This window comes from Macaca nemestrina, chromosome 2 (assembly GCF_043159975.1).
Source record: "Macaca nemestrina isolate mMacNem1 chromosome 2, mMacNem.hap1, whole genome shotgun sequence".
Classification (NCBI taxonomy): Eukaryota; Metazoa; Chordata; class Mammalia; order Primates; family Cercopithecidae; genus Macaca; species Macaca nemestrina.
Window position 1 is genome coordinate 171,340,496 of NC_092126.1, and position 22,183 is coordinate 171,362,678.

At 39.1% G+C, this 22,183-nt stretch overlaps 1 protein-coding gene across 10 annotated transcripts in view; it reads right to left on the bottom strand.

The window, feature by feature from the left end:
* Window positions 1-21,885, bottom strand: part of LOC105470401 (CD200 molecule) — a 29,525-nt gene extending 7,640 nt beyond the window's left edge. Inside the window, exons 1-6 of one of the 10 annotated variants that reach the window (XM_011722368.2) lie at window positions 21,732-21,885; window positions 13,709-13,790; window positions 9,358-9,684; window positions 6,806-7,078; window positions 4,799-4,906; window positions 4,185-4,260 (exon numbers count right to left, since the gene is read on the bottom strand). In XM_011722368.2, coding sequence (XP_011720670.1) covers window positions 4,226-4,260; window positions 4,799-4,906; window positions 6,806-7,078; window positions 9,358-9,684; window positions 13,709-13,790; window positions 21,732-21,743 — 837 coding nt within the window. In that variant the 5' untranslated portion in view covers window positions 21,744-21,885 and the 3' untranslated portion in view covers window positions 4,185-4,225. Of the gene's footprint in view, window positions 1-4,184; window positions 4,261-4,798; window positions 4,907-6,805; window positions 7,079-9,357; window positions 9,685-13,657; window positions 13,791-21,731 lie in introns of those variants that run through there. The other 9 variants (XM_011722364.3, XM_011722369.3, XM_011722367.3 and 6 more) reach the window with 9 other exon arrangements.
* Between the last annotated feature and the right edge of the window lie 298 nt (window positions 21,886-22,183).

The following is a 22,183-nucleotide window of genomic DNA, read 5'->3' on the forward strand; positions in this document are numbered from 1 at the left end:
ACAGCATTTATGATGTTTCCCCCTCTGTAAGCCATGTTGAGTACTTTCATTAAGTGGCCCAGTCTTTTCCGGTTTAAATAGCATACAGTAGGTTTCTTTTGTTAGTAGAGGCTAGGGTCTTGGATCTGTTTAGAGGCAAGCTTATTAGTACATGGGTGTGACCATACTACTGAAATGCATGACGATTCCAAAGAAAACAAGCTGGTAATGAACACTAGGTAAAGGATATATGCAAGCTAAAATGCAAAAGGAGCAGAGATGTTAGAAGATTTTTCAGCTGGGGGATTTTCTCATTCTTTCTGTTTTTCATTAATTAATCTAACAGGTACTGACAGCTAATCTCCTTAAAGCAGCCCCATGGCCAAAAAGCCAAGGGAATGAGTATGTCATTTGAGGACTGAACACGCACTTAATTATTGGGCAGGAGACTGAGATGTCTCGATTCCTAAAGATGTTCCCCACATATAGACGGAAACTTAAAATTTGAGTCACCTACGCCCATGTGGGTTTAGGTGTTAGAGAGAACAGCAAAGAACAGCTCCAGGCAAGTATGTCCAGGCATTAAGAATCTGTTTGCTAAGGGTTTTGTGATAAGATTATGTATGTCATCTTGGCATGATAGGTAAATCGTGCAAAATTTGTAAAATTTTTGCAGAAAAATAGCCTTGGAATTCAAGATTCTCTATTGCTTTTCTCATGTAAAGCATCACATTCCTTCCTCCTGGAACTATGAGGATACTGGGGTGGGGGTGGGTAGTGCCATTCATCCAGTACTTTTTGAGCAAAACGAAGATTCTTATTTCACACAGCCCAGAGAGAGGGCTACACATTCATACAGCCTTTGTATATGAAGCAAAAGTGCTTTCTGAGCAAAGCAAAGGTTGTTATTTCAGGAGGGGGGAATAGATATTCTTTGCTTTCCCCTTTCAACTAATGACCAATTACACCATCACAAACTGTTTATCTTTGTTTATCACAAACTGTTTATCTTTGTTGTTTGTATTAAGTATTAAGCTTAAAATGGGAGAAAGTGACATTCTGTTACCCGGGAAATGACGTTTTATTAACTTTGCCATTGTTACTATACATCGCCAGGAACCCATTCATAGGTTAGGTTATTGTGAAGAGAAGCAAATCAAGATAAATATACAGCTCACGGAGATGAAAAATATACTTCTACATGGATTAGCTAGTACTTGAAAAAAAGTGAAGTTTGGCATATAAATTTTACATGATTGTCTAAATTTTCTGTTGTTCTCCAAAGCAGCCTTGACTCAAACAAACCAAAGCAAACAAAACCAAACCAAACAAAATAAAGCTGCCTAAAAACTGGGTGATTGTCTATGATGATCTGCCCCAAAGTGAAGTTTCTTTTATTGTTTGTTTCTGAGAAGCATGTAATTGTTGGTGGGTTGACTAATGAGAAATAAAAGATTATTCTCAACCCCAAATTTAACTACATTGTCATACATGTGAAAGGGACAACTTTATGAAATCACTGGGTTTTAGTAGAAAGAACTATTTCGAGATGGTGGAAAATTTCCCTAAGAAATTTTAATTTTTTCTCACTGTTGTAAAGTACTGGATTCATGAAAGACAAAAGAATATTCTTTGAAATCTTATTAGTCTTACTGTGGTAGTCTCCTGGGAAGTAACTGTGATAATTCTATCAGGAATGGTACAGAGAAATGGCCTGTGTTGCTTTACAGTTGGAAAAAACCAACATCATGCTCTCTGGCATTATATAGGATCACAAGAAAAGTAATGGTAGTCTAACTTCTATGTAAAAATAACATCAGTAACTGTAAGTTTGCTTACACATTTGTGAGCAATGAGTAGTGATTATCACCTAAAATAAACTTTTCTTTTGGTCATTTACCCAACACAGAATTGACCTTACTTAACAGACTTACCTTACTTACCAGATTTTTATTATTGGCTACTAGACAGCTACATGAAGATAATTATTTGTCTGCTCACACTCAATAATTTCAAGAACTAATTCATTTGTCTCCTTTGCTTTTTTACAAACTCTAAACACACACACACACACTCTCTCTCTCTCTCTCTCTTTCTCAGTTCCACCTCTTCCCTTTCCTTTTCTGTTCACATCACCATTTTTGAGGTCACCAAGTTCAAAACTTTTGTATTATTTTGGACCAATCATGTTTTCCTGCCCATTCAGAAATGTTATGTTTTCAGAAGATGATGGAAAGAAAAAGAGAAAGAAAAGAAAAGTAAGAATGAAAACAAATGGAAGTCAAATGTGTAGGACTATTCCCCTTCCTCACAAAATATCAACCAGAATTTGTTAATTGTAGAAATAAAAAGTGTCGCTGTCTTCTATGATTTTCTCTTCTTTCTCTTTTCTTTGTCCCAGCTTTTTGTATAACCTGAAGTTTGGTCTAAATGAACCAGTATTTGCTTAGCCCTGAGCACTTAAGCTTCAGCATAATCGACACTTGGTTTTACTAGCTGTTGAAGTATATGAAGCCAAATTATCTGGCTGTTAAACTTTTCTAAATCAATTGTTATAGTTTGCATACTTGACCCTGCAAACCTCATGTTGAAATCTGATCCCCAGTGTTAGAGGTAGGGCTTAATGGGAGGTGTTTAAGGGGGAATTGATTAATGCCCTTGGTGCGAGTGCGTTCTCTCTCTGTTAGTTCCCATGAGAGCTGGTAAAGCAGCCTGGCAGCACCCTCTTTTGTTTTCCCGTCTCGCCATCTGATCTCTGCACACACTGGCTCCCCTTTGCCTTCTGCTACGAGTGGAGGGAGCTTGAGGCCCTCACCAGAAGCAGATGTTGGCACTGTGCTTGTATAGCCTTCAGAAGCCAAATAAACCTCTTTCCTTTATGAATTACCCAGCCTCAGGTATCTTTTATAAGCAATACAAATGGAAAAGAAATGAGTCAAAAATCCAGTCATTGAAAATATGCCACTGAACATTCAGGGGAATTAATTCAATTGGCCATCTGTCATGAAGACATCATCAGTCAATGGCAATCCTGATGCGTACAGGACTCAACATAGGCTCAGGTATTTATTTCATAAGTGAGAAAAAACTTGGGCAGAGAAATAAGCTGACTCTTTTTGCTTCAAGAATCGGATATTGGCATTGAATGACTCTATTTCCCAGAAAATCCAAGACATGCTTAATGAACAAGGGTAATAATTTTGCATGTCTCTTTCCAGTAGAATTTACCTCGGGCTTGAGAAGACTGCATTATAAGACTTTTGCCCAAGAGGGACTTTTAAAAATGAATTTAAATACTTTATACTTTTCTGCTTGCACTTTCCAAAAGAAAAGGGTATTGACAATAAGCACAGATTAAGTGAATGCAGCTGATGACAATAGCGCCTTTCAAGTCAAGACACTGGGGCATCAGTAATGACAGGAAGAACATTTGGCAAAGGTCAGGGCACCAGGGTTTAGTCCTAGTCTGCTCTTAAAAAACCGTATGAACTTATGGAAGGAAGTCAGCTTTCCTCTCTGAGCTTCAGTTTCCTAATTGGAAAAGAAAAATATCCGGATAAAGTAGAATCAAACAGACTTCTGCCTTTGATTTTTTTTCTGTGGAGCATTTACGAGTTCCATGGGCTAATAATGATGTGCAATAAGATTAACTGATTTGTGATCTTCTCTCCTGGACGGAACAAATACCTTTACCTACTTTTGCAAAGGGGCCACTGACACTGAAGGCTTTTTGTGTGTTTTATAAATTACAAGAATTAATCTGGAGGATTATGCAAAATAGAGTGGTCAAAAACTTGAAACATGAACAAAAACATAAAAATATAAAACTAAAGGAAACATTTCTATAAAACATAAAATGAAAGGAAAAAATGAGTGAGAGTTTTAATCAAAGTCTAAAATAGCAATCAAAGCCAACTCTTTTTCTTTCTGACCCCTATCCTTCAGCCATCTGAAATGCAGGGAACTCCCATATTACCCTTTCACCCTAGCAAATTCCCATTACACAAAACATAAACTGCAGCTTTGTATTCACTTCAATAAATTATGCACTGTCTTCAGAAACCAAAGACATTTCATTCTTCGTCTCTAGCTCACTCCTCTTGCTTTATAGTGTCTCTTGTTTTATAATTTCTCACAATATCTTAGACTGACATTTATGAGGTACTGAATTTACAATAGAAGAAAAGGAATTGAAAAAAAATCACCTTAAAAATTCTCTCTGTCGTCAGTCAGTTCATTCAGTAAATTAACATTTATTCAGCCCCTGGTATATACAAGATGCTGTGGTAGTTGTGAAAGATAAAGAGAAATTTATAGTCTAGAAGGGCAGAACGACACGACACAGTTACTGTAAGCATGGATCACTTGCATGATGCTGATAGTGTTTGAGGCATCGTGGGAGTATAACACAGAAAGTGCTACTTAATGAGTGACCATAATTGGACAATTTCAGTCTCTTAAATGGGCAGATGGCCTGTGAAGTGCTATAAAAAGAGAAGAGATTGTCCTTCTCATTAATGAGTGGAAAGGGCCTTGCGTGGGTGCCAGACTTCTTTCTTTGATTTTATCACCATTGTTTGATTTAATTAGCTTTTAAGTTATCTTAGCAAACAAAAAGCAGAAATGTCCAATTTAATGTCCAATTGCAAGAAAATGCCCTGACGCATTTTAAAACAGTATCAACATTTCTGTATTTTGGAAACAACAAACAAAATACATTGTTGCCATTCCCTTATTTATAACTTCAAATGACTCACTAAATGTCATTAAAAATAAAATTTAATTTATGTCATTTTTTGAACTCCCTATGACGACTCACCTCGGTCCTGATTCCGGTGACGTTTCCAGTACAGTAAGATTGAGATTAGGACCAGGAGAATTACCAGGGAAACAATGCTTAACAATAGTGGAACTGAAAACCAATAGCCTACAGATATAGAAGAAAGAAAAAGGAAAATGATGTCACAGAGGAAATTGTTGAGGCAAAAAGTGATAAAGCAATAGAGTCGAGCTTTTAGTTAAAATTATCCTTAAATACATACATGTGTAGGTTTATACGCATGACTTCATATTATTTTAATAATATTTAGATATTAGTAATAGCTAACATGTTTTATCTGGCTACTATGTAATAAGAGCTTTAAACTTATTTAATCCTCAGAACATCCCAAGAGTTATTATTTTCTAACAGATTTAAAGAAAACTGAGGCTTTGAGACTTTAACTGAGATCAAAATCAGAATAACAAATGGGATAGCCAAGGCTTGGTTGAAAGTCTGTTTGCCTCTAAAGCACATATTCTTTGCCATACTGTCTCTTAAAAGAATATATGTTTATTGAGGAAATTGTGGAAAATACAGAGAAGTATAAAGAAAAAAACATGAATCTCATGATTTCAACCCCCAGAGATAACTCATCTCTAAGTTTTTATTAAATTTCTTCTTATCTATGTCTTTAATGCAACTCAGCCTAAATATCAGTTCCTCAGTGTCATGTTGCAATGCAAAGGCAAATGAGGAACTCCTTGATTTGGGAGTCTCTAGCATCTTCTCCATACCTCCATAATGGGATTCGTCACATCATTATTTAACTGAGCACTTCAGACCTCAGACAGGGATTTGTCTGATTTCTACAGTTTCAGTGCTTGACATAATGCTTTGAGCATGGAAGATTTTTCGTCAACGTTCACAGAATAAACAAACATTATAGAAGAGGTATATAAACACTGTAAGTGATACAAGTCAAATCTGGCATTCTTGGAAAAAAAAAAGACATTCTTTTTTAGGTTCTTGTTTCTCTGGGAAATATACTCTTGGCCATGGCTGAATCTGAAGATCTCTTCACAAATATCCAAATCCAACACTGCAAGTCTTTTTGACCAAATTTACCTAAATATCCAATTTCTGATTAGTCTGAGTTTTCAGGGACTCCAAAGCCCACTGCACTAAAGAGGTGGGTGTAGAAAGCTTTTCCAGTTTATTGCTCATAATTTCTCCAAAAAAGAGGAGTAATATTTTTTAGGAGGCTTATTACTGACTGCTTCATCCAGAGTCAGTGCTTCAAAACTACACAGAGAAAAGACATGGCTACCATTGCTAAAACTTTTTGTCTTTATAATCTCTGCTCCCTTTATTCTCTCCTCTATCATTCTCACCTCTTGTATCTATGAGGCCCAGAGACAGTAGTTTAGACAAAAACACAAGAAAGCAAAAGGGGACTCGGATAGGAGGTAGTTTGCTAAATGGGTGATGAAAGCACTTCAGAGAGGTCCCTTTTTCACAGTGTAGATTACACAGTGATTTCATCACAGATGTCACTTCTTCCAGGAAACCTTCCAAATCTCCCCCAGATTGAGCCCCTCCTTCCCAACCTCTAGTCCTCCCATGGTGCATCACAGCTTTCTCACTGGAGAATGTAATGCACAGTTTTACAATTGCCCATCCATTTATCTCTATTCCCTCGTAGACTAGAAGCTTGTATTCCCTCGTAGACTAGAAGCTTAGGGACTGAGTCTTATTCATCGTTGCATTTTTCATGTTCAACACAAAGTCTGGCCCAGAACAGACTTAATTACATGTTAGTAGAATGGAAGAAATAAATAAATGAATGGATCTCAGCAACAGTATTTGGTATGTGGGCAATGAACCACATTTATGAAAGCAAAACTTGCCTTGTTTCCTCAACTGTTTTTCTTTTTTCCTTATTTGCCCCATTCTTTCTCCAAATAGCTCTTGTGCTAAGAGGTTGAAACCTCTGCAGGACATTCACTGCCTTCCAGGTGTGTGCACACAGACACAACCACAGCCACCTTGCTCACTTTCTCTTACCTTTGTCGAAGGTTTGCTTAAAGTCAGTCACAGTCCCCAGGTGCAGCACCTGGCAGATCACCTCCTTCCCCACCTGATTCTTAGGGTCTTTGACATGGAGGATGCTGGTAACAGACGTAGTCCCATTTGGGTGAGACAGAGTCACTGTACTATTTTCAAACCCTGACCGAGGGACCTTCCAGAAGATCATGGGGGCTGGGCGGGCAGTGGCAGAGCAAGTGATGTTTAGGTGGTCTTCAGAGTATTTGTAGTGAAGGGATACTATGGGCTGTACTGGGACAAAAAACAAATACAATCTGTTATTAGTTAAGCACCTGGTCTGAGCACTGCAGTCTCCTCAGAAAGATGAGGGAAATATGCTTATAGAAAGATAATGGAGGCTGGAAAGATAGTGTGGCATATCCTACCCAAATTGGGGACTTTCCAGTTCCTCTTGTGTCTAATTTTCTGATCTGCAGGATGGAGACTGGCCTAGTACAAACCTGTGATGAGAAAGACCCTTTCTATAATTTTTCTGTAGCAGAATTAGTCAGATGGACATAGAGTATTGAGAAGTCAGATGATACTTTTCTCTCCCAAACAGTCCTAATTATTCTGGTCTCTTCCAGGGGCAATACAGCATCTCTGCCTTCTTTTAGGTATTCCTCTTAAGTGGCTTGACAATAGCCACCAATCAGCACCGCCATACATGTGTCCTGTACCTATTAGAGGCACTAGGGCAGTTTCGGAACAGAGAGCCCATAGAAAGGCTACTGCTTAGAGATAGCCATTTTCTTCTTGGAGCTGGACCAATGAATTAGATGCATGGAGGAGAGCTGGAAAATCCCTTTTTGGAAGAGCTACACAAAATGCGAATTTGGAATTCATAGCTAAGAACCATAAAAATTTAGAAATGACTGTTGGAAGAGCATTGGAAATCACCTGATTAAGTTAAGAAAAAATAACTAGCTCATGAGAAAACTGTTTTCAGGCCAGCTGTAGCCTGTACTCTTTTGAAAATCCCCTGACCAGTGAGTTCATTTTTGTTAGAATATAGAATTTTTCTTTTCTAAACAAATGTAAACTTGTCTTTCTGTGGTTGGCTTTGGAGCCGAGAAGATAATTAAATGGCAGTGCTAACTGAAAGCCTGGGCTGTGCTTATAGGTTCAAGAGGCAGGGAGATGACAGTGAGTTGGGGGAAGTAGGGCTGTGGAACTGTGGCTCTGGCTGAGATCACTAATGTCTGTGAGCACTGGAGGAAGGGAAATAAAAGTGAAAAAATATGAATATGGCTGATGGGCCAGATTGAGTTTTGAGGTCCTATGGTGTATCAAAGAATGGCTTACATGAAAGGTATAAGGTGTGGCTGGAAAGGTCAGTGTGGAAGAGAACAGAATTACCAGCTTTAAAGCTCAGAGGCGTCTGGTTTTCAGGAAAAAAAAATACAAAAGTCTATGAGTGAAGGAAGGAGACTAAGAGAAAGAAAGATGAAAGGAAAAGAGGAAGAGAAGAAAAGGGAACAGAATGATAAAAATATGACATAAGAAAAAAAAGAAGAAAAATTAGATAGGAGGAAGGAAAGAAGAAAGGGAGGCAGAGAGGGAGGAAAGGAAGGAAGGAGACAGGGAGGAGAGACAGAAAAAGAGAGAATGAAAGAAGTGGAAATCAAGAAAGCAATGACATAAGATTCTACAGAGAGGACTCATTATAGGCAAAATAAGTAAAAGAGATTTCTTTTAGCATTCCTGTCTCCCTTGCATTCTCATCTACTAAGCTTTTTCTTCCCTGCGGACAATATTCTTGGCATGATTAAACTCTCACTTTAATATTCCTAATAACCGTAAGTTTGTCCTCTACTCCCTAAAACTACTGCCATGTGTGCCATGCTCCAAAGTAATCTCTTATTTCCACTTCCTAATCTTTCACCTCAGCTGTGTGTAAGTTAAGAAGAAAGGAATCTCATCAAACTAAGCCTCTTGGATTTTAAAAGAATGCTATTGCCAAGTTATATCTTTAGTTGGCATCATTTTAGGTATGAAAAGACTCTGCTCCATGTACCTTTATCAATCCTGAAAGAGCTATCCTCCCAAGCAAAATGAGAAAGACAATCATAACTGCCTCAAGGCTAGTCCAATCTGTCTCTGTCCTTAGATCCAAAAAGTTGAAGTTGTAAGTGACCCTAGAAATGATCTATTTCACACTTATTGTCTGGACAATGAAACTCCAGAGGAGAGTGGATTGGACCCTTCTAGGGTCACATGATTGCTAGTGGCAAGCTAAGTCTGAATCATATCACTGCTTACGGAGAACTTGTTGCCCTCATCATTGTTCTCAAATTTCTCCTTTGACAGCAGGATCCCTCAGAGAAAAGATAGCTCCAGCTGAAGAACTCAGTGTAGCCCCATGAACTCTCCAAATAATCATAAACACAGCTATACTAGACATGAAAGGCTATCTTCTCATGACCTTTTCTGTGGTTAAAATCCTGAAAAACTGGGCACTATGGCTATGTTCCAAACATTCTTGGAAATAGTATTTCCAGACACAGACAATGATTCTCAGAGACTCTCACCATAGACCGTGAGGCAGGCTGTTCCTGAGATCTTCCCAGAACCAAAGGTATTGAAGAGACACATGTAACACCCTTCATCCTCCAGGGTGATATTCCAGAAGGTGATGGTTGTGTTTTGGAGTCCCAGCTGGGTAATGTTTATCTTGTCCTTATAGGCAGGCTGGATCACCACCCCATGGTTCTCGCTGAAGGTGACCATGTTTTCTGGGCTGACAGCTTTCTTTTTCTGCCATGTCACAATCAGGACTTCCTGGGCATTTTGCAGAGAGCATCTTAAGGAAGCAGGAGTGTACAGCTGCTCTCTTTCATCCTGGGTCACCACTTGCACTATGGAATCATAAAAGAACATTTATATTTAAAGAGTGTAATACGCATACACTTTTTCCTGATTATAAATAAAAAGTATATTCAATGTCAAATATAGAAAAGATAGAGAAAATGCAAAGAAGAAAACATCTATTTACATTCTTACATGATGCCAGAGAAATATATAGGTTCAAATATGCTTGTTCAATCTTTAAAGAATAGTAGCAGAGTGGAAAAACAAGAAAGCAGCTCTCAGTTACAAGAAATTGTGAATAATCTCTGTAAATTGCGAAGTAAGTACAATGAGATTGAAGATGTAAACTGCCAGGTAGGATAGCAGCTTCAACAATCTCGTCCATGCTTGCAGAAGTAGAAGCAAAGAGCAGGAAAAGGCCAAAGGATAACAGGCAGAGTGACCACTTTAAGTAAAGAAGATGGAGCAGCCCTATGCATTCCACACAAACACACACACATAACACATTCTACAAAGGAAGTGGGTGGAACAGAGGTGTCTGCCTCCAGGAAGTAAGAGTGTATATAGGAACATAGGTAAAGAGACGTATGGGACAATGTTCTGGAGGATCTTGAAGCTTTGGCACACAAATAATAATTTACACACCCTCTGCTTTCACTAAATGCTATGGTGATAATTTCTTCCCCTCCTCAATATTAGCAACTCATATGATAATATATTATTTGATGGAAAATCTCAACATAAAAACAAATAGCCAAACTTTTGAGAAAGACAATACAAGGAAAGAGAAATAATAAACTTTACAAACCCAATAACTCATACAAAATGAATAAAGATATCATAAGAAAATAATTTGACATGAATACATGTGATATCGTAAGTGTAATAAAAGTGTAATAAAAGCATTATGAATAGTAGAAATTAGAGATATAGAAAATGAGAAATATAAAATTGCAACAGCTTGGCTGACTTAGCAAAACGGATGAAGAGTTTTCTACTCTTCAGTAGAAGAGTAAATTAGTAAACAGTAAGAACAGGCTGTGAAATTCTTCTAGAATGTAGCACAAAGAGATAACAATATGGAAGGGATTAAGGAAAAATTCAATGAGTAGACTTAAATGTTCCAAAATCAGTTCAATAAGACTTCTAAAAGGAGAGAAAAAAAAGGGAAGACAAAAGCACTGCAAGAGGGAAAAAAAGTGTTTTTCAAAATTTTGAAAGGAACAATCTAAAATCAGATCTATAACATTAATCATAAATCTTTATGTACCTAACAACATAACTCTGAAATATATAAAGCAAAACTAATAGAATTACAAAGAAAAAAATTTAAATCCACAATCATACTGAGAACCTTCAATTTAATATATTTAAACAATTATTAAAGCAAAAAAGTTAAATAGGAAATTTGAAAAACTGCCAGGTACAGTGGCTGATGCCTGTAATCCCGGTGCTTTGGGAAGCCAACGCAGAAGACTCACTTGAGGCCAGGAGTTCAAGATCAGCCTGGGCAAGAGATGAGACCCTTATCTCTATAAGAAATGTAAAAATAAGCAAGCCATAGTGGCATGTACTTGTAGTCCCAGCTACTCAGGAGCATAGGACAGGAAGATTGTTTAAGGCCAGGAGTTCAAGGTTGTAATGAGCAAAGATCACACTACTGTACTCCAGCCTGGGTGACAACGTAAGTCCATGTCACAAAGAAAATAAAAGTTGAAAAACAATATATATTTATATATATATATATATATATAAAGTATATATATATATATATATATACTTCAGGTATTTAATATTATCAATGTTTTATATGTTTATATTATATATACTATATACTTTATATGTATGTAGATCTCTGGGGGGGGGTGTGTGTGTGTATAAATATAAATTTCTTCCCTTCTCCAATATTAGCAACTCATACTATGATAGATTATTTGATGGAAAATCTCAACATAATAACAAATAGGCAAACTTCTGAGAAAGTCAATACAATGAAAGAGAAATAATAAACTTTACAAACCCAATAACTCATACTAAATGAATAAAAATAAGACACACACAGACACACACACACTTTACTCAAAGAAAGGATGTATAATCTTTTCAAAAAAACATAAAACATTCCTCCAAATTGAACTCAAAATAGGCTACAAAAAAGTTGCTACCCTATGTATGGCCTTGAACACTGTTCATAATACAATAAAATTAGAAATTTACATACTTCTTTTAAGTCTTAGGTACACCAGAAAGCATAGAAAAAATCATAAATTATTATAACTGAATGACAATGAAAACATAATATGTTAAAATTCTACAGAAATGGGTAAGACAGGCAGGGCGCAGTGGCTCACGCCTGTAATCCCAGCACTTTGGGAGGCTGAGGTGAGTGGATCACTTGAGGTCAGAAGTTTGAGACCAACCTGGTCAACAAAGTGAAACTCTGTTTCTACTAAAAATACATAAATTGGCCAGGTGTGGTGGCGGGCATCTGTAATCCCAGCTATTCAGGAGGCTGAGGCAGGAGAATTGCTTGAACCCGAGAGGCAGAGGTTGTAGTGAGCTGAGATTGTGCCACTGCACTCCAGCCTGGGTGACAGTGTGAAATTTTGTAGAAAGAAAGAAACAAAGAAAGAGAAAGAGAGAGAGAGAGAGAGAGAGAGAAAGGGAGCGAGGGAGGAAGGGAGGGAGGGAGGGAGGGAGGGAAGGAAGGAAGGAAGGAAGGAAGGAAGGAAGGAAGGAAGGAAGGAAGGAAGGAAGGAAGGAGACAGTTCTCAGAGAAACATATTTAATTCTAGCAACATTTAATAGAAAAGAAGAGATATTGAAAAATGAATACACTTACTTCCAAACCTCCTACCCTCCCTTTCAAATATTGCAGTTAATTAATAAAGATAAAGACTCTAACTAATAAAATGTTACACAAAATATAAACTTGATCACAAGCATCCAAACTTGTTTTTAAAGACTGATAATATGGATAAAATGTTGCCAAGTATAAGCAGAAAAAAAAAAAAAAAAAGACTGAGCAAACAAACAACTCCCCAATAATATCAGGGAATGAAAGATGGGTATAACAAATACAGGCTGGACCCCTGAGTATTGCATAATTCAAAACTAAAAATGATGTGTACTCTTGGAAGATGTGAAAAGTTCTGGGAAACTATCTGTTGCTAGGATTGAGGTTTCTTCAAAGTTTGTTGAGATTTTGCAGACCAGAGATTTGAAGAAATTATTACTTTTAGAAGGCAGAGTGAAAGGGGACTCAAAGCTAGAGTTCAACTCTTAGATGAGTTCTTTTTCTTTTTGATTATGGAAGAAATCACTTAGAGGAAGTTTACAATTCTTTGCTACTTCTATGGAATCTAATTTAGATTCCTCTGGTCAGTTGATAAGTCCCGTGATGAACGTTGTGGACCAGAGTTGGAGATGGGCATGAGCCCACCTGATCTTCACCAGCATCACCAGCATCAGCCACATCTGTGGAGGCTGATGCTGAGCAACATCACACTGCAAGTGATGAAAAGGCCAGTCGTGAAGTGAGTGTGGCCTCCCGAGGAACCGAGGAGGAAGAGCTAGGAACTTTGGTAGATAAGTAGATGGCACAGCCAAATTTGTTATACAACAGGTAATATGAGCCTATATAACTTCTATATTTCATTGTTTTCTACATTTTTCTGTAAAAAGGTAACACACCCAATTGTAAGGTTTACTGCCAGATTACTTTCCAAAAAGATTGAATTCAAGCATTCCTATATCTTTAAAAACACAGGAAATCATTTTTTGTAATTCAGTTCAGTAAGTGGAAAATGACATTTTAAAATAGAGGATATTTTTCATAAGTCTGTTTCATCTACTGTGGAAATGGCTTCTAAATATCAAAGCGTGCTTCAACATTGAAAACAAAAATGTGGAAAGCAGAAAGAACCACTCTCACTCCTCCAGGCAGACTACATGTTTAAATAATTCATGCAGACAAATGGAACCAGCACAGCACAAACAATAGTGGCTAAATGTCTTCACCCCAGAAATTGTGTCTGCTGGGCTCCAAGCAGGGGAACTGAGCTTCTTTACCTTGTGCTGCGCACAGCACCACTGCTGCCATGCCCCAAACCAGGCTGTAGGTAGACAGATGACAGAAGGGCATCCTGATCACCTGAAGACAGAAAGCAAAGTACAGAAATGGGGGTTTGGATTTGGACAAAGCCAAGGAAGCTTCAAGCTAATCGCTATTTCAGGGAATGGTGTAGCTAAGTGTTTACCCCCCAGAGAACTTTGGTTTTGTGGGAGCAGAACTAGAGGTTATAAATGGAGGAAATAACAAAGCATGCTCAAGATATGAGGAGGGAAAAGCAGCAGCATGGCTCCAACACAATAGCAATCCCTGGCAATTTGGGGCCTTGCTCCTAAAGCCACCATTATCAAGAGCAAGGTCTCAAAGACATAGGATCACTTACACACTGCCTTAAATAAATACAGAAAATGCTGAGAATACAAATGTTTGAGAGCATCCACTTCCCCAAAAATCCACATCTGTTAATATTAAAAATGTAACTCAGCAGGCAACCACTTTTCAGGAACATTATTTGACTGCCTTGAATTTTGTTGAGGTTGATTTTAATTCTGCAAGTCTTATACATAAACTGCATGTTTTAAACACCAGCACTGGCTTTAATTTTTTCCTTCATTGCCTTATGTTCATGTGTCTGGGCAGAAATCCTTGACCTTCTTACAAATCATGAGAGGATTAAAGAGAATGTTATTCTGGGCATCACCCTTCGATAAAACGGTAAGTCAGGGTAGAGGCAGTTGAACTTTTCTCTGCAATAATGCCATGAATCCTTTCATTTGGTCTGTATGTATGCTCATACTAAGGGGCAAAGGCAAGAAATGTAACTTTTTCCTATATTTTTTCTATATTTCTATTTTTCAGAATAGAAATGAGTAAAAAATATAACTTTTATCTGTTTTTAACTGAACTTTATTTTTATTTCATGTTACTATTCCAACTAGAGGTAAGAATTTACTTCCAATCAATGTCGCATAATCTCTGTCAATTCAGTCTCTCACCACCACAACACCTCATAATTGTCCCAATCTCCAGCATTGCATCTACATTCCTGGGGGTTCACAAAATGCCAAGCTATAAGACAGGACTACTAATCACTAATTACAACCATCTATTATGCTTGCATTTGCTAAAATGGCTGTGTTCCCCTCAAGTCATCACTGTCATTAGTTTGTGCAATTATTGCTCACAAGATGAGCTGGTGCTCGCTCATCTTCTTCCAGGCTGTCCCTGGGTTCCCCTTGTGCTGGATGAAAGGAAATTCTACAAGGCTTTCTGCCTAAATTCCCATTGAACATGTTTTACTGTTCACTTGCCATGATGGACAAGCATGCTGCCTCCTACAGTCTCTTTAGGGGACTGTGAGACACAGGTATTATTTTTTTCTTGGATCTCAACAACTACTTGCAGGTTCTATTTTCCAGTGTCCTGAACTTCCCTTGTCTGGGGCCTGGGCCCAGGGCCTTATTTTGGGAATGCAAACTGGTATCTGAGCATAGACATCAATCAGTCCCATTTTGCTGTCCCAGCCTAGAAAATATTTATCTCCCTGAACCAGAAAAGCTGGTTCCTCCATCACGCTGCATTCATCCAATCAACCCTTTCTAGCATGAACATTATATCCTTGGTCTTTTAGCATTTAGTGATTTGAAACTGGAATGCCAAGGCTCTTGGTATTGCAAAATTTTGGCTTTTGAAACTAAAATTTATTTTCTGCTTAGTATTCCTCCTGTAAGGCAATGGATACTTAACTGTCTGATTTGAAAGACCAGAGGACAAAAATAAAGTACTGGAATAAAAAAACACACCAGATGATACATTAAAATAATACTCCAACTTATATTTTGCATAAGGTTACTAAACCACTAACACTAACATTTATTGAACATTTATTATGTACTAGACACTGTTCTTAGCACTTGAGACAAAGTATTTCATCCAATATTTCATATAAATCTATATAGAAAGCACTATTATTATCATCATTTTCAAAATAAAGAATATGAGGCAGAGAGAAGTTAAGTAACTTGCCCAAGGTCACACAGCTATGAAGTGACAGATAAGGGGTTTAAGCCCATGCAGTCTGGTTTCAGAGTTCATAACCATAATTACCACACCATCTCGCCTCCTCTATGTATAAAGTTTTGTTGGTTTAAAAATTTTGACATGGCTGGGCGTGGTGGCTCATGCCTGTAATGCCAGCACTTTCGGAGGTCAAGGCAGGTGGATCATGAGGTCAGGAGATGGAGACCGTCCTGGCTAACACACTGAAACCCCGTCTCTACTAAAAATACAAAAAATTAGCTGGGTGTGGTGGCGGGTGCCTGTAGTCCCAGCTACTCAGGAGTCTGAGGCAGGAGAATGGCGTGAACCCAGGAGGTGGAGGTTGCAGTGAGCAGAGATCACATCACTGCACTTCACTTCAGCCTGAGCGACAGAGTGAGACTCCGTCTCAAAAAAAAAAATTGACACATCATCACAAAAGTACGTTGTTATTGCTGTGACTAAATCATTGTTGTGATGAATGACCAAAGATATTCACAGAGCAGTCTCTGCTTCATTGCCCTGCAACAATATGTTAAATTCAATTTTGAAGCTGTATTTAAAAAGCATTTAAACAGGTGTCCACAGAGCCAAGGAATCTCTGAAAGCCTTTGAGTCATTGTCTAGAAGCTCTGCTAGTAATAAAGCATGACCCCATCCGTCATTACCTGCAGCTCAGCACCTACAAACATGCTATCCAATCTCATGTCACTGTACTTTCCATCTTGCACACCAAGCTCCACTTCACCATTCTTTCAATAAGTTGAAATTACCAAGCTATTTCCTACATTAGTTCTTTTATCTTTTCTTCTGCCTAAGATGCTGTCAGTTGAATACAAAAATGAACGAATGATGAATAATTAAATTTATGAGTAACATCCAATTAATCATCATTTTACCCAAAAACAGCTACTCTTTTGGACTTTTATCTCCCAGGCACTCAAGTCATCCAGGATGCCTCATTTTTCCCCTACCTAGATATGTAATTAGTCACTATGCACATTAGATTCTCGCATGTGAAGTGTCTGTTCCTTGCTACCCATGTGAAGTGTCTGTTCCTTACCACCCTAGTCTCAGCTCATAACACTGGGTGTTTTGTGCAGTAGTCTTGTCTTCTATTGCAACTGAACTTTTGCCAATGTAGTTGGCCCACTGTATCTGTGGGTTGTGTATCCATGGATTCAGGTAACCACAGATGGAAAATATATTTTTTAAAAAAGCATCTGCACTGAACATATACAGATTCTTGTCATTATTGCCTAAATAATACAGCATAATAATTATTTATATAGAATCTATATTGTATTAGGAATTATAAATAATTAAGAGATGAGTTTATAAATATGGGAAGATATGCATAGGTTATATGCAAATATTACAGTATTTCATATAAGGGACTTGCACCATCCACCAATTGGTATCTGTGAGGGTCTTGGAACAAAGCCCCCATGGATACCAAGGGACAACTGTACTTCTTTCATTTATTTTATTATTAATCATCTCTATTGAGTCTGACTTCATGCCAGGCACTATGGTAGGTGCTTTGGAGACAATGGTGGATAAGGCAGATATAGTCCCTAACTTAGTTTACTATCCAGCTAATGTATTTACACACTATCAACAGATTAATTTTCCTTAAATTCCTCTTTGCACAAGATGTCATCCTCTTCTACAGCTCCTAGCTATCTAGAGAAAATTGTTCAAAGTTCTTAGCCTATTTTCATTCTTGCAATTTCATTTCCATTGCTTTCCTATGTATCCCCTCCCTGCCAGCTAGCCTTTTCTACTTCTAAATGCACCACGCAATTTCCCGCCTTGGTATTTTTGCTTGAGCCATTCCTCCTACATGAAATGTCTTCCCCCTCACTTGTATTTATGTAAGGTCTTACTTTTATGAGCCTGATTACAGTCATCTTGCTATACAGATCCTCCTCTTCTGAAGCACTTTCTGTTTAGGTCTTTTGGAAATTTTAGTGCTCCAAAAAAATTCATGCCTCTTCCTCCAGGGCCAAAGGGGTCCTATCTCCCTTTGTCCCCCATGCCACAGCTTCCAGATCTTGTCTGAACACACCCATCTGCTTTCCAGTTTGAGAGAAGACAACTACTTCCCAAATAGACCCACCATATACCCTACACCCTGAGACCCTGCTTCCAGCATGCTTACTACCTGCCAACACCCCTCACCCGCCGCCACTCTCCCAGCTATCAATCTTTCATTCTCTCTTGTCAGTGAAAAAAATATATAATACTAAAGCAGACTTGACAATTTTGAAACTACTATTCTTTCTCAGACTGAGTTAAATTCCTGAGGTTGGGACATTGGCTGCTTGTTTCACTAGAAACAGTCTCTTATTTGGCTCTGTGTATTCTTTCGTGGTATTTAGCAGTATGATCACAGTCTTCCATAAAGTGGTAGTCTCTCTGCGCCTGTCTCATTGGCCCCAAGAACCTCAATATCTACTGAATCCTGTTGCCTTAGTAGGATGTCCTGACCACTTTTTCCTTAATAAACCCACCATGGGCATCCCTTTCTCAAGTTATGTGTTCTTATTGGCTCCTGTTTAGCCCCATCTGTTGCTATTATAATTTGAAGCTTATTTCTAGACTATTGGACCATAATCACTTAAATGATCTTGCTTTAGAGTCAGGATGATTGTTAAAGGGTGGTATTCCACCTGTGGGAATCCCATCCCCTCATTCTCAGTGTTTGCCTTAACTAAGCCCTGTTTTTGCCATTCCTTTTAGATACAATGACTTCCCTGCTGGAGTTCATTTTCCTTAACACTCCAAGCTGTGTCTCTCTGTTTGCCTTTCAATTTCTCTGGGATTTTTATTGTCTTGTGATAGCCTTCTTCCTGTGGGCTCAGGAGCAGCGGGTGGGGGAACAGAGTTCTCAAGGATCTAAATATCTCCTCCTTTACCTACCACAAGGATTTCTCTTCCTTTTCCTGTCCAACGGGCGCCACTGAATTCTAATATCCTCCTACTCAATGGATTTGTTAATTTTAATTCTGGTCAATCATGCCCTTTTCTTTCCTTATGAAACAGCCATGACCTAAACTTAATGAGGGAAATTTCAAAAGGAAGTACCAAACCAATTCCAAATAACAAGTGTTTCACAAACATTAATCTTATATAATAAGCTTCATTTTTCCTCTAGCAAGAGAAGTTACTAACCAAGTCCCTTCATAGGTAGGGGTAGAAAATTACCTGGTAATCATTAATGGTGATCTTTCCTAGGAGTGGAGCTATAAGGAGAGGGCCCCCAATTGTCCTGGTCAGGGTCTGTGGTTGGAGATCAATCAGATGATAAAAATTGGAGCCAATATTGTCTCAGCTCTCTTGGGGACAACTTGTACCCTGGAGGTGGTTGTGTGTGTTAAGCACCAGAGCTGTCATCGTCTGGGTGAAGAGCCAGCATCATGTTAGGGACTGGCATGCTGGAAAAGCGCTCTTCTTCAGCACCCACTCTAATTGCCAGAGACAGGGAGTCTCCATCACTATCGTGTTCCTGTGATGGATCTTTCAGGATAGATGTCTTAGAAGGAATGATGTCTCACCTCCCCATGGCCTATCCCAACTGCTACCACATACCTGAGCGTCTTCTTGTCTTCAGCTAGAGAGAACCAGTCACTTAGACTCTCATCCTAGACCCCATGCAGTGGCATCATAGTACACAGTGATACTGATCTTTGTGACGTAAGTTGCTTTTTCTTTACATCTCTAAGGCTACAGAGAATTCAAGATTACATCATCTGAAGGTGCCATTAGGACAAATTATTCTTTGCAGATAGATTTTGTTATTCGATACCCAAGCATACCATAAGCATGCTATGCCTTCCTTGTGACTTCTCTTCCTGTCTTCACAGGTCTAAGACTAATAACATAGTTACTGCTCTTTGAGAAATCCAAGATGATTCAGCTTCCTGAACACATACTCACAGTCTACAAAGACCTGCTCACCCTGCCCATTCACTGCTGGGCATTATACTCACAAAGGCTTTGGTTTGAAATGAGCAGAGATAACTCAATAATTTTCTCAGTATTACTGAGACTGTTCCATCCTATATAATTATCTAGGAAAGTCAGAAAAAATCAGGCCAAATGTTTCCTCAGGCTCCATTGCCAGTGCCCACCCAACACATTTTGTTTTATTTTCAGCTAAGGCAATTGTGGAGACAGATACTGGCATTCCAATTCTATGTGATATTTTTTTCAACCATTAGGCTTCTCTCTGACGTGGAAATCCAGGCTCTAGCAGAGGCCATGATGAAGAATGCAGAATGCACAAGTTCTCATAGAGAAAATCTGTGTTTTAGGACGAGAGAGAAAGCAGACACATACCAAACCACATGTCGTGGACTGGGAGCCAGCAATGTTAAGAAACAAAAACACAGTGATTGAGGCAAAGGAAATCAGAAGGAAAGCCTTACTCTTAAATAGATACGTATTTTTATTTTACAGTATTTTTTTCTTGAGTCCATGCAGAATAACTGAAAAGATGACCAATCTGAAAACAACAGTGTTTATATATTTACAGGGAGGTGACCTGGGCTAAAACAAATACTAGATTTGTGAGCAAAACAAATCATTTTACCTCTCTGAGACTCCGGAAGAGTACCAGTACCAATCTAATGGTTAAAAAGACTAAATGAAGCAGTATATAAAGCTCCTAGAATACTGCCAGTACAAATAAGCACTAAATAAATGTTGTTCTTATCTCAGAGTTATTATGAGAATTAGGCAATTAAAGCACTTAGTATAGAGCCTAGGTTATAGTAAACGCCAATACGTGTTAGATAGCCAAAAAATATTAATCGATCAAATAACATAGTGGTAACTACAGTCCCGAGAACAAAGAAGCCCACTTATAACCCTTGCCGTGCAGTCCAGGGTTCACAAAAACCTGCGTCTTACCAGACAGCTGCCCACCTGGCAGCTACATTACCCCTATTCATGCCTCTTCCTCAGCAAGTTTCTATGTCCAAATCCACATGACCCCACATGTAGTCACAAGGACTTGGAAATATTAGCCTTTCCGCCTGTTTATGTCTAAAACCAGGTAATAATTCATTTTTAGAAGGATAGTTATAAAGAAGATTAACAGCATCTAGCTTGCAGTAGAGCATAGCTCACAGACCACCATTCTCCTTTGTTAAGAAAGACAGTGAAATCATTGGCTATGTGGTCTTGCCAACAAACCATACATGAAAAAATTGTCTTGAGGCATTCATTGTATTTGGATTTTTATACCAATACCATTGTATTTGGATTTCATATACCAATAGGGTATATGAAAACCTTCTCCGTTTTTTGTCTTGTAAGCTGGTTCCGAATAAACAAAATGTCTGTTTCTCTAGATACCCGGGGTTAACCCTTCAAAGCATCGTGATCACAGAGCATTTCAGCTCTCTCAAGTGTAGCTTCAGCTTTAACGGGTCCTTCATGGCTTCCCCCAGGCCAGGGCTAGGAGGGAGAAAGGGGCTAACAAAGAGACGCTGGAGCTCTCCCGGAGAGAGCGAGCCTGGAAATCTGTATCTCCGCCGCGGCTTTTGGTGCCAACATGGAACCAATACAGCATTTCTCATTCCCTTTTGGGGGCGGTTGAAAATAGGCTGTGCCTCCCCAGCTTTGGGAGCTGGAGCCAGTGAGCCGAGCCGAGCCCCCCGGAGGACGCGCCAGCCTTGCCAGCGCGATCAAGAGCCCCCGGAGCCCCGGCCTGGCGCATCTTTTTTTTCAGGGAATTGGAATGGAGAATCCGGACGCCAGCAGCGGCCTGTAAACCACCCTTTGAGGCAAAATCCGCTAATCAGCAAGGTAAAGCGCTTAGAGAAAAGCGCTGCCATCAACACCACTGATAAAGTCCCCGGACCGGACTGTGGCGAGAGCCGAAGCTCCGCGCCTTCCACTCGCCGCCCGCCCCAGGGCCACCGGCTCGACATCGCCCACCCTGCGCCCTCCTTCCCAAGCCCCGGTCCCGCTCACCAGCCTCTCCATCCTCGCTCCTGGAGGCGCACGCGAGGTGGCTGACTGCGGATGTGCGCCTGGAGCTCTGCTTGGGAGGCGGGAGGAGCGTCACCTGTGCCCCGCCGCACCTCCCGCCTCTTCCTCCTCTCTAGCCCCTCTTCCACTGGCTTTCCCCCACGCCCTCACAGGAGCGGAGGCTGAATTAAGTGGTTTATATTCAGCGTTGCCTATTTTCACACATTTTTTCCCTTTTCAAAGGTGACCACTGGGGAAACTGAGACAGTGTTTGGAAAAAAAAAATTTTTTTTCCTGTTACCTGGACTGAGAAAGGAAATGAGGTGGGAGGTTGTGAGATCAATTGTTGAACTGTTAGCTCTTGATGTAATGGCAGAGGATTCAAGCTGAATTTAACCAATGGACTTTCTTTTTTTTTTTTTTTTTTAAGAAAAAACTTACATTCATTATTTTAA